The sequence below is a fragment of the Notolepis coatsorum genome, assembly GCF_963971535.1.
Source record: "Notolepis coatsorum genome assembly, chromosome: 3".
In the NCBI taxonomy this organism is placed as follows: domain Eukaryota; kingdom Metazoa; phylum Chordata; class Actinopteri; order Aulopiformes; family Paralepididae; genus Notolepis; species Notolepis coatsorum.
In genome coordinates this window covers 12,766,039-12,779,078 of record NC_140167.1, presented here as the reverse complement: position 1 = coordinate 12,779,078, position 13,040 = coordinate 12,766,039, and the positions used below count along the sequence as shown (strand labels likewise).

The 13,040-nt window shown below is 46.0% G+C and overlaps 1 protein-coding gene across 1 annotated transcript; it reads left to right on the top strand.

Moving 5' to 3' along the window:
• Positions 1 to 6,566: 6,566 nt before the first annotated feature.
• Positions 6,567 to 12,884, top strand: ndufaf1 (NADH:ubiquinone oxidoreductase complex assembly factor 1). Its single transcript, XM_084309592.1, has 5 exons — positions 6,567 to 6,741; positions 7,605 to 8,157; positions 9,358 to 9,543; positions 12,177 to 12,251; positions 12,584 to 12,884. The coding sequence occupies exons 2-5, from the start codon at positions 7,639 to 7,641 to the stop codon at positions 12,722 to 12,724; spliced, it is 921 nt and encodes a 306-aa protein (XP_084165718.1). The 5' UTR covers positions 6,567 to 6,741; positions 7,605 to 7,638; the 3' UTR covers positions 12,725 to 12,884.
• Positions 12,885 to 13,040: the final 156 nt, after the last annotated feature.

Genomic DNA, 13,040 nt, shown 5'->3' with positions numbered 1-13,040 from the left:
CTACATCTTTGATGTTTATAGCAAACCAACCCGTTTGAAAATCGGTAAAGAATTGAGCAATCTATGGTTATTTAATGTTATCAGTAGCTGAGCTGCCCCTGGCAAGATGGCCGCCCTACGCCGACGTCGCTCTCGATTGGCCGGCAGCGCGGGTAAGCTATCTAGTGTTCTATATATATCTATGGTGGGAACTGGGTAGCACGCGGGGAGAAAAGCTGAACACAAGTTGGTTGCCTTTAATATTCACGCAGGCGGCACGCCTGTTACTGTTCCGCAACTATAAGTTACTTTCGGGGTAGGCCTGATTGGTCCCGACAGGCACGTGACAGGCGCGGCCACGCTCCCGCGGCAGCCTCAGGACGCGCAACTTTCTCTGCCGCGCGGCACGCTCCGCGGCAGCATTATGTAGTAATACGCCCTTTTTCACTATCCAGAAATAGCTCAATTGGCAGTGTTGCATTGGTGTGGATCCTACTGTCTGTTGCTGGCGCGTTCGATTCCCTTAAAATTTTTGTATTTTTTTTTAACGTGCATTCGTTCGCCGTTAAGTTTAGGCATGTTAACGTTAGGTTATGACTATAACCAAGTTCTGTTAGTTAGGGGCGATGCTTGGCATCACTACTGCACTATCTCGCGTACGTGCACGCGTACTGAATAAACCACAAATGTACCTCTAATACCAGTATTAGTCTGACCACACCCCTCATCAGCTTACCTTCATAAGCAGGTGTGTGGTCACCTGCTCTCCTCCTTCCCAAGCTTTCACCACAAGGTGAGGACAAGGGCTGCAGCGGCCGTCTGATGCCAAGCATCGCCCCTAACTAACAGAACTTGGTTATAGTCATAACCTAACGTTCTGTATCGTTAGTGGCTTAGCTTGGCATCACTACTGCACAAGGGAGGCCAAGCGGAGCCACTTGGCTGACAAATACACCCCGCTGACAGCCCCCCAAAACCATCAGAACAGGGAGGGCCGAGCCCCCCCGACCCCCCCTAATGGAGGGTATCCCCCCTATTAGAGGCTTCACGGGAAGGCGACGGACCCGACCGTGCGAAGAGGCACTCAAGCAACTTAACGCACAGGGTGAGCAGACCGTGGCTTGACCCCACGACTACACACACGCACAACCCGCATGCCACCCGGGAACGAACGGAGGAACAACCTCGTTACTGCCCCCAGAATCACGGGGCCAAGGGCAAACCCAACCCCGTGGCAAGGCCGTAGCAGCGGAGCGCGAAGGAAGACCCAGACCCACCAAAAGGACTGGACTCCCTGGAATGGGGGCCCGGAGAAGTCCATGATGCCAGCATCAAGACCCCACCAGGTGGGCACGCAGTGCCCCGCCCCCCACATCGCCAGCGTATTCGGACAAAGGCCCCTCAGTTACTGCACCTGGTATTCCCAGGCGGAATCCCATCCAAGTACTAACCAGGCCAGAACCTGCTTAGCTTCCGAGATCGGGCGTGTTCAGGTTGGTATGGCCGTAAGCCGAGCGGGCCCCGTCCCCCCAATAGTACACCGCCTGGCACACTGACCCTGCAGAACAGGCAGTCAGCATGGCCGTAAGCACACAAAAAGGTTAACCAACGGAAGCAGGCAGCGCACCGGGGAAAAACCAGGCAACAGGCTGTTAACCCTAGCCTGGAGACTGCGGACGAGACAGGCGCCAGAGGGGACAGCTGAACACAGCCGCCCCGGCGGAAGGAGCGTAAGCTGGCGGTGTTGCATGACCAAGCCTCCATTTAAAAACCCCCACCCAGAGGGGTCGAGGCAGAGAAGGCTGACACGATTGGCAGACGTCATGAACGTGCAGGGGCACCCTCAAACGGTGAACCCGGGAGTTGACACTGCTCCAACACACCAGGGAATCAACCACCTCGGTGTTACCCAATGCGGTGGTTGTTCCTATAACCCCCCAAGAAAAAACTCCAAAACACACCTGCGGGCATACACCGGCTATACCGCAGTACAAGTGTTTCAGTTTCCAAAAAGGGTTAACCCAGGCCTACGGGTCGCAAACATCACTTCGGACCGGGCCTGGCGGTACGGGAAGCACAGGGTCACCAGAGGAGGTCAAAAAAACCACCCCCACAGGCCCCTCTTCGCCATGCGTGAGAGAGGAGCGAAAAATAATGGAGAACCAGCCCCTAAGCACACCGTACCTGGTATTCCCCGGCGGTCTCCCAACCAAGTACTAACCAGGACCAACCTGTGTAGCGGCCGAGATCCGACGAGATCGAGCGCGTACAGAATGGCATGGCTGTAAGCCATGACGACAGTGCTGAGTAAAAACATACCCAACCAGGGTCTCCATAGCGCTTAACCCTGTGACACCCAGACCGACCTGGCATTTTTCCCCCTGAAAAAAGCCCAAGTCCCTCAGGGTACCAGAACAGCAGATCTGCATCCCCGGCGGACAACGGGTTCAACTGATCTGGACCAGCGTGACCAGAACCAGTCCCGTGCCCTAACCACGCCGACATGCCTACTCCAGGAGAAGGGCAGATATGCGTGTTGATCTTAACATGAAAAGAAGGCGCCACCCAGACGTTCGGACGAACCGCGCCTGGTGGCCCACCCCAAGGGCGTGAGACCCCACTACATATGTTCAGATCCATCCCGTCATCATCCCCCAGACATGAACGAGAATCCGTCGACAACCCACCCAGGTCATGGGATGTGGTCGTCGGAAGAGGAAAAACCCCCATCTCAGTTGCTTTATAAAAACGCTGTTTCAACCACAAGCAACCAAGGCGTGCCAGTCAATCGCCTGTTTACAGCGAGCTAGCACTATACGTGCGTCGGGACACACCCCCATCAATGAACAGGCTATTTAGACCTGTCATTGAATCCCCAAGGCGCCCAGGGGAACGACAAGAGGGGTGTGACACTCCCTAACTCCAACACTTCTGGAATAGAAAGAAGGAAGCATCAACAGTATGTATCCCAGTCTACACAGCCGGGGTAAAAAATGTTCACATTTTTACATCCCACCACCCTCCCATAGGAAAGAGACGGGGATCCCCAGAGAGACTTCCCACGCGAGCTGTACAGATTGAAAAGAATATATTGCACCTTGAGCCATGTAAAAAACTGGTTTTAGGGCCTCCGGGGAAGAGGCACTGAACCCATACACACTCAACAAACGAATTGAATCGAATATACATACAATAGAAAAGGACCCTTCTAGAGGGTCCACTCACTTTGACAATCTGAGGAGGAAGGCTCTGTACTCTGATGGAGGCTTCCTCACATGGAAGAAGGAGTCCGAACTCACAGAAGGCCTGAATAGGCGCTTGGTGAGGAGGAGCCCTGACCACCCCCCCTGAAAACAGATCCATCACATGGACCTGAACAGCACACGGAAGTCCTACCAACAGAGACGCGCACGGTGACGTACTCTATGGCGGGGGAATTCCTGCGGTGCACACGCCCAATATACCAGGCCGTGGGACCAGGAACTCCCTCCCCCCCCCCCCCCCCCCCCCCGTAACGTGCCGAACCGCCACGTGACGGGAACCTTGAAGGACAGGGGGTGTACCCCTGACCGACAGAACAATGGGGAGAGGAAAGGTTACCAGTTCACCCCTTTACGACCCCACACCCATGATACGACGTAACGACAAAAAGAGAATATGACACAGTCATAGTCAGCTCTATGAAGCGTCTCACAGCTCCACACAGCGCATGAGCTAACCTGCTATCTGATTTTTACTAAGGAAAAACACAGAATAGAGAGGGCTCTAAGAACCCCGGTCCAACATACACATGTGCTTCTGTGGCCAGTACAACCCAGTTGTAGGTCACATGACACACACAACCCATCATCACCTACAAAAAATGGCAAAAACACTCAACAGAGGAACGCCGTTTTTTTCACAATGAGAGAATACATCATTCTTGATTAGTATCGACCACAGGCCTTGCTAAGCACACATGACAGCAACCAAACCAATTTCCCTTTAGGAAATAAGTTTCTCCAACAGATTTAGCACAACCTCAGCAATCAAGCTAAGAGTTACATCGTATCCCTACCACACAAAAGACACAATTAATGCACAACATGTCTGATAGGAGGTGATAAAGTCCCCAGGGAACCGGGGGGGAAAACACAATCCTCCTATTTTACCCTCAATACGGCCAGTCAAAACAGGAAAACCTGTTAATGTGTGAACACACTGTTCATTGTCATTACAGTCTGAGAAAGAACATTCTTTTACTCACTTGTCACCAAGCATAGCTTCATAGGTTAGTTGCCTTAGTAGTGAGTACACGGTACACATAAACACCATGATGTTTCTCACACAACAACCAGATCAATACATCACGATCTGCACGGAGAAGCTAACTGCCAGTGACAAAAACAGCTCACACATAACCCGCAACGTATCCTAAATGCATTGCGACAACACACGTTTTGGGAAAAAACACCGTTATTCACAATACATTTAGCAAAGTAAAACCAGAAGACGTGTTATGAGGTCTGGCCAACCCCGTACCTACCCGGAACGCAGATCAGCGAAGTGCAGTCACAAGACACCGTAGAACACAGCCGACCTGTGTTGTTCGATCCGGGCAGCGTCGCCGCTCCAACCAGTCGCTACAGTCCTCTTTGTTGACGCAATCCCCGTCCAGGCTCAGGGCAGGGTCGACGAAACATCCCCTGTCAAGGATGACGTCGCGGTCAAGAGTGTAAAACATGTTAAAATCAAAGCACGTTCAACAGAATAGCATCAAGCCAACGGCGATCAGAAGCGAGCTCCGGCGGCGCGCGAGAAGCTAAGCTACCCCGCGCCAGCCATGGCCCTAGCAGCAAGCTAACATTTACCCAGCGACCACGACATGCTAGCCCCGCAGCTAACAGCTGACTGGCTAACAGTAGGCCTTAAGCAGGCCATGCAGCGATCCAGCAGGCTAACGCAGCAGTTAACAGCTGACTGGCTAACCGTAAGCTATGAACATGTAAACAATGACATAACACTCACCCAGACAGGCCGCCGTTCTGAACATCTCCTCACTTTTTAAGAGAAAAGAGAAAACAAGACGTCAACACCGCTTCACAACGGTGACCATCCGGCGGAATCAGCACAGTACCAACTGGCCTGTGTAGCTGACTTCGAACATGAATCTGCCGCTATCGCACATTACATGCACATATCCCCTCGTGAAGGAATACTCTCATTTGGATATGAAAGATGGGGTCTTAACACGGTGACAGAGAGAATCCACTCGTCCAGAACACACAGGGATCACCAGTGTCAATGGTCGCGGCCCACTAGTTAAAACTATAATGGTCTCCAGACCAAGGCCTTCTGTCGCCTAGGCGGCTAAACAAAGGACCCTAGCCTGGGGCCGGTTTCCATAAACTTTGTCAAGTAGCCCCCATAGCACTAACAGACAAGTGGAGCCCGCCAGCAAACACTACTCACCCAACCTGGAACGCACCGCTCCTCACAACAGCGGCATGTCCGACAGTTCAGCTGTGGCCTGACAGGTTTCACCCCAACAAACACAGCAAGGAACTGCAGTTGAGAAGCATGCAGCGGCGTGCTCCCAATACGAAAACCGGTGGAGGGTTTTTAGAATGATCATCATCTTCTAGACACTCCAGTACGAAGACAATATCGCCGTATTTTCTCGAAAATAGTGAGAGAGAAAATAAAGATATGATGTCAACGTATCCTTGTTTCCCAAGCTGTTCCTAATCCAATTTCTTCCATCATGGTGTCAAGTGTGGGGATCTACCGAGGCACTTCTTCCTTGTGGTGAAAGCGAGAAGGAGGAGAGCAGGTGACCACACACCTGCTTATGAAGGTAAGCTGATGAGGGGTGTGGTCAGACTAATACTGGTATTAGAGGTACATTTGTGGTTTATTCAGTACGCGTGCACGTACGCGAGATAGTGCAGTAGTGATGCCAAGCTAAGCCACTAACGATACAGAACTTTAAGCATTGTTTCGGAGTTGGTTAAGGTTAGGCATTGTTTCGGAGTTGGTTATGGTTAGAAAGGTTAAGTTTAGGCGCTGTTAAGGAGCTGGTTAAGGTTAGAGTTTGTCTTAGAGAATGGCAATATTCTTTCGGAGTTGGTTATGCCTTATGGTTAAGGTTAGGCATGGTTAAGGTTAAGGTTAAGGTTAGGCATAGTTTCGGAGTTGCTTAAGGTTAAAGGGTTAAGTTTAGGCGCTGTTAAGGAGCTGGTTAAGGTTAGAGTTTGTCTTAGAGAATGGCAATAGACAGCCTATTTCCGCGCGACAGCTCTCAGCAGCCGCGTCACGTGCCTGTCGGGGCCAATCAGGCCTACCCCGGAAGTAACTTATTGTTGCGGAACCGGTACAGGCGTCCGGAACGAACTTATAGTTGCGGAACAGTAACAGGCGTTCCGGACGGGGATCTTTGGTGCACTAGAGTCGCGTTCAAGAAAACGAAGCCTTCCGAGTGTCACGTTTTTTCTTCTTCAATTAGTTTGAGTGGCGTGTTGCTTCTGCGTTGCACATTTCTATCTGGTGGCTGCTGAATGCACCCCATGTATTTCCGCTGTCTCCACACTACTCACAACCTTGGGATTTGTACATGTTTATCCATCCGACTTCGCACGTCTAATATAAACAGTCTGTATTCCGCAGTTTGGTTGTAAGAATGAAATATATACATATGAATATTATTTCAGCGAGCATCGAATAGTAACCGGCATGGCGCAACCTGGTGATCATCACTCTTTTTCTGGTCCAGCATTGCTTCATGTAAGAAGTGAGCACACTAGACACACGTAACGTTAGCGTTAGCCTTCAGTAGTCGATGATAGATAATTATTACACAGATCTATAATAAATATCTTCTTTTGTTTTGTTTTATTATAGAACAGTGGTCTTACGTACGACAACCTTTGACGTCTTTAATTTCACATCTTCAAAACAGCCAAACCCTTGCTCACTTTATCACATGCACCTAAATGTAGATTATGTGAGGAGGAACCCGGCTGTGTTAGTCACTCACAATCTATCAAAGCAGTGTATTGTACGTGGACACTGTTGTGGAATATTTTAAATTAATGAATGAAATGGGTACAATACAGTACGGCTCAATACACACAATTGTTAAGGGGATGCAGACCAGAGAAAGACGTTTGTCTTTTACATCAGGGTCCCCCATTTTCAATTCATAGTGAAGGAAATTTTGCATTTTATACTGTAAGACACAAGGTTACATAGGAAAGAAAGACGTTTGGTCATGTCAGGCATCTGGTACTTGACAAGGTACTTGAAAATTACTCTGGCTATGATTGTGAAGTGAAACCCAGAGTCATAAGTAACCCTGAGCTAATTGTATACAGTAAGATAATGAAGTTATCGTGGGGGAGTGCAGCATGGAAAGAGATAAGCTGCACCTGGGCCTAGATAGAATTTAAGACATTTTGTTATGAGAAACAGACTAAACTATCTGTACATGTACGCTAGAGAATGTATGCCCAGTAAGCTGGTGGTTTATTACAAATAATTGTAATAGGATGAACATATAATGTTTTCTATAACAACACACATTCAAATAATTTAATTTAAGTATAAATAGTTTTGTCATATTCTTTTTTTCTGTTTTATCCCAACAGTGAATCACTGAGATAAAACTCCCATCTCCAGAAAATGTCCATGTCGAGGATCATGAGTCTCCCTCCAGCGAGGCTGCTCGGCTCAATACAACACCAACGGCAGCTCCTGGTCCACTTGATAAACTCTCCGCTGATTGTGACAAAAAGGTCCATTCTTCAAAGTGAATATAGACGACCGGGCCAACCTAAAACCAACGACCCTCCGTGGAAGAAAATACGGTTTGACTTCTCAAAGGGTGTGGAGGGGATGAAGAGACATTTCAGAATGCTGAAAAAGGAGTTTGCGGACCGCTGGGTTGGTCCCGAAGGTAAAGAACTCCTTGCATACATGCTGGAGCAGAACAGCGTGGTGTGGGAGTTCAGGGGGGCGGAGAGTCTGCAGCAGTGGACGGTGTCTTCAGATCATGAGATAGGGGGGCAAAGTGAAGCTTATTTGAAGCTTGGTCGAAACAATGACACCTGCTTTGTTTATGGGACTCTGTGCTCTGTCCCTCCGAGGGATGGGGAAACACGTTATAGTGGCTACTGCACAATGCGCTCCAAACAACCACTGGTAAGTGCCTGTGTGATCACCTTTTACCTCTTTTATAGACCTGTTTGCTGTCCACAAGTGTGCGCGCGCATCAAGGGGGCAAAAGGAACTCAATCCTGGTCAGAACAACGGGGCAGACTACAATATATTTGCATTTGTTAGCCATGCTAGCGATCTAAACAATTAATCCATGCCAAAGCTAGATATGTAAAAAGTGAAAGACTATACTGATTTGGCAAAATGACATCCAGACGTTTTCGTTTGAAACAACTTTTAGTCAGGAGAGTGTCATGGTTTCTCCATAGGGCCCCATAGTATTTTAGCTTGTGCAGGTAGGGGGCAACTAATTAGTCACATGACTCAGTTGGTATTGCTGATTGGCTCGGACACGGTATGTTTGTATAGATGCAGTCCTCAATTTAAAGGTGCTATGCTATAGATGTCACACATGAATGTCATTTATCCAATAAGGTGAATTCCACATAGGGAAATGGGAAGTAGGGAAGTACATGTGTAACGGATGGTACTGTGAAGCGCAGTCACGAAGAGCTGGGGTGAGTAGCGGTGCTATGGGGTAAACTCACTCTCATCCTCAAAAGACACATAGACACGTTACAAAGCAGTGAGTTAACTTCTTGGTATAGCGGTCTGTGCTGTTGCCCGTGGCGTGGGAGACCCGGGTTCGAAACTCCCTCGGGGCATCGAAGTTTAAGGTGACGATGTCACAACCGTTACACGTGCATTCAACATGTAAACAACAACATTCATTTTGGACCTGCTATTTTTTTTTTATCAATATTAAAAAATATATAATAATAATGTTTTTGGGGAGAGGGGCAATACTTTTATTACACACCTTTCTAAAAGCTCTGTGGATGTATTTTATGAAAACATATGTATGGCACCTTTAATGTCAAGACCATGGAAAATCAGTGTAAGGGAAGTAGATGAGTGTCCCCTCCCTCAACAACTACTGTTGTGGTGCCTTTGAGCAAGACACTGAACCCCCCAACTGCTCCAGTGGCCAACAGTAGGAGACTGGTTGTACTGGGCAGCTTCCAGGTGTGTCAATGTGTGTGGACCCGTATCTGTGAATCAGTGTTGCTGGAAGAAGTGTGCTCCACCATCAACCTATCCTGGATAAATAAGAGTAAAAAGAATATATATGTATATGCACTTGTGCAGATATACACAATTAACCCCAAAACATATTTTCTCAAGGCTTCATTTGACAGGAAGAAGCATTTGGATTGGTCCCAGTTCAACACCCTGCATCTGCGCATACGTGGCGATGGCCGTCCATGGATGATAAACGTTGCAGCAGAAACCTACTACTCTCACCAGAAAGACGACGTCTACAGTTATTTCCTGTACACCAGGGGAGGACCCTACTGGCAGGACGTCAAGGTACTATTCACCTGCGCTGCATCACAGTGCTGCACTAACAAGCACTTTAACCCTTGTGCGTTCCTGGTCATGATTTCTACTACTTTTCTACTTTCTTGACTTTTTTTGTGTGTGTGTGTGAGCACAGCAGTGTCTGTGTTTATTATTATTTCATGAAATTGGGGCCATATCTTATTTTATGTCAAAAGATTTGGTTTGAAACACTCTAAAAAAAAAGTTTGTCATATAGGGGTACAACCGTGTCCCTGGCGTCCATTTTCATCCCATCCACTTCCATGTTAATAAAAACGCAATAAAAACGCAACAGTCTAAAAACAAAAAATGATATCTCCTCCCTAATTTTCACATCATATATCGATAAATAAACAGAATAATTACACCAGGCATGCACTATAAAACACTTTTAGTAATAGATTAGTACTAACCGGTGCTTACTAACGCTTACTAACAGCTATTTCTGACCTAAATAGTCAACCTTTCTTTTTTATAATGGCAGATTCTTATTCACAGGGATTTTGGCCAGTTTTCATACGCTGTAATATGGTGTCTAAAATGTATAGATATATGATGGATATGAATATGAATTTTTTCAATAAAAACGGACTTAGTATCAAACGAACACGAATACAAGTGGTTAAAATTCAGAATTTTTTGTAATTTGTTACAGATATCTTGAGATTAGGCTATTAATGTTAATCATGGGGAAAACATTTTTTTAAATAGTAAACAGTTAAAATGATATGGCTTTAAACATGATGTATCATTTCATCTCTTAAGCCCAGTGAGTGTCAGCAGTTCTAGGGAGCCACAAGGGTTTTAAAGGTAGAATCTGTAATGCCGTGAAACAGTGACCTCCAGGCAAAAGAGCCCTGCTTGGTCTTGCACTTTGTTTTGGTCTGATGTGTGGGTTGGAGTATAGTTAACTTATTAAGACTGTGAATTTCACCAGACCTCTCTTGGCAGAGACGTGAGGTGTGGCCAGCAGTAAATCAATCAATCAGTCCCCCACTCAACTCTAACCCAAAAGAAATTGGGCTCTTTTGCCTAGAGGTCACTGTTTGATGACATTACACAGGGAATCTGCAGGGTCTTCAAAAGTCTTAAATTCATAGTTCTCAATTGAAGGCCTTAAAGGGTATTAAAAAGTCGGGAGCTTAGTGCGTCTGGCGAGAGCTTGTATGGAACAAGCGAGAATTTAAATTGGCGCACAGTTCAGTGTCGCTATGTGTTTTTAGTTTTTTTTGCTAGTATGGTCGTGAAATTGGTATTAAAAAGTCTTAAATGTAACTTGTTGAAACCTGCAGATACCTTGTTTCAGGTTCTACTTAAAAAAAGAAAAAAAAAATCAACCGCAATTTACTTTTAGGTTGAAATTCTGTTAAAGGATAGCCTTGCAGGCCAGATTAAAAAAGAAAGAAGTTGTGAAATTTGTCTGCCTTGCGAGGCTAGTAAAAGCAGAAATCTTCTTGAAATTGCCCTAGATTTTTTTGGGGTTGTTTTATGTTAAGAGGGTTATGAGCTCTGAAATGTACAGTAATGCAATGTGACGACATCCTTAAATCATACTGCCTGAGACGGCTGAAAGACCTTATGGACACTAATTTCCTTACCTATACTTAACATCTAGAACAGTGGTTTCTCAACATGGGGGGCAGGGCCCACAAAGGGACCTCAGGCATCTGCCAAGGGGAGACTGAGATGATGGGAAATTATAGAAAAACATTACAGAATGCTTCCGTCGCAAAACATCAAGTAATTATTCAACTACATAAATAATACATAGCGCAGGGCTTTCCCTACACAATGTTATTAAACTATTGTTAAACCTTAACCTTATATACTGTACTTAAAGGAACATGCCAACATTTTGGGAAATTAGCTTATCGTCTTCTCCAGAGACAAGAAGATAGATAACAGTTTCCTCTCTGTGCGTTCAGTAGAAAGCTATCTGCCTGCACGTTAGCCTAGCTTAGCACAATGAATGGAAGCGGACAGTGCCGGTTAGCCTTCGGGAGAGGTGTTAGTTGGACAATGCCTAGGCTAAACAGCCCAGCATTGCATTATGAATTGAAAATGGGGGACCCTGATGTTTTCAATCAATCAGTCCGCTTCCATTCATTGTGCTAAGCTAGGCTAACGTGCAGCCAGATAGCTTTCTACTGAATGCACAGAAAGGAAACTGGTATATCTTCTGGTCTCTCTCTGGAGAAGACTGTAAGCTCATTTCCCCAAATGTTAGTGTGTTCCTTTAAGCTTATAACCATCCTGGGGAAAGCCCTGCATAGCAGTTATCATCACATAAATATAATAGCAGGCTTTTTCCTTTCTGCTGGTGTCTCATCTACTGTTTGTTATGAATGAGATGAAGGAAATTGAGGATTTTTGCTTTGTAGATATTTGAGTACTACAACGGCAAAAGCTGGTTTTGAATCACTTTTATGAGGTTAAATGGAATAAGCTGGACAAACTGCATTGGAGTGTGTACAGATTGAGCTACGGTGATGACAGGCAGAGGCACTGAAATAGGTTGAGAACCGCTAACTCTAGAATGAAGAAAGTAATATAGACAACATAGGTCCAGGACCATAGGAAGTATTGGCATGACTAAGATATATCCTATTAACCTTTTACAGATCCCATTCTCCAAGTTCTTCCTCGCACACCGTGGGAGAATACAAGATAATCAACACCCCCTCTGGCTGGACAAGGTAGTACACACCAAGATGCTCTTTTTGATGTGCAAATTAGATCTCATGTCACGGCCATGCATGTAGCCGAACCTTGTAGTGTAGCCATAAATATGAATTTATTTATTTTTGCACATCAAAAGTACCTAGCTTCTTTTCCTAAAACCTGACTCTACTCTCAACTACAAAGTACACTTTTTTTCAAGCAATTAAAGTGTTTATCCAATATTGGAATACTCTTGTATCCACAGAACTTGTATTAGAAGCATTATACCAAGTGCTTGACTTGTGCTGCAGACTAGTGTGTAATACAGAGCACTTAACGTCAAGCCACTTTGTGTTTTTATTTACAGATTAACACGGTTGGATTCACCTTGGGCGATAAAGCAGATGGTCCTTTTCAACTGGAGATCGATTTCATTGGCTTATGTAAAGACTATGCCCACACGGAAGAGTTTGCCTACGAGCTTTACAAGAGGAACCCTGAAGTCTGAAGAGTCAGACTGCCCAAGCAGAAACAAGACAATACAAGATTTATATCTAGAACTCACTGAAGATGAATTGTCTTCTGATCCAAGAGCTGCATCATGACATTGCCAATAAACAAAGCTTCATTCATAAGGACTAAATGCATCCAAAACATGACCATTAAATGCTTTGTAGCGGGATTCCTAATGGATTATGGTAATAACCTCCACAAGAACACAAGGGTTTTATCCTTGCAACGAGGTGAAGCCTGAAGAGATGAGCTATGGACACATGTCAAATTATCCATTTATAGTATCCGTCGTGTTTGGTTTGTGTGTTCTG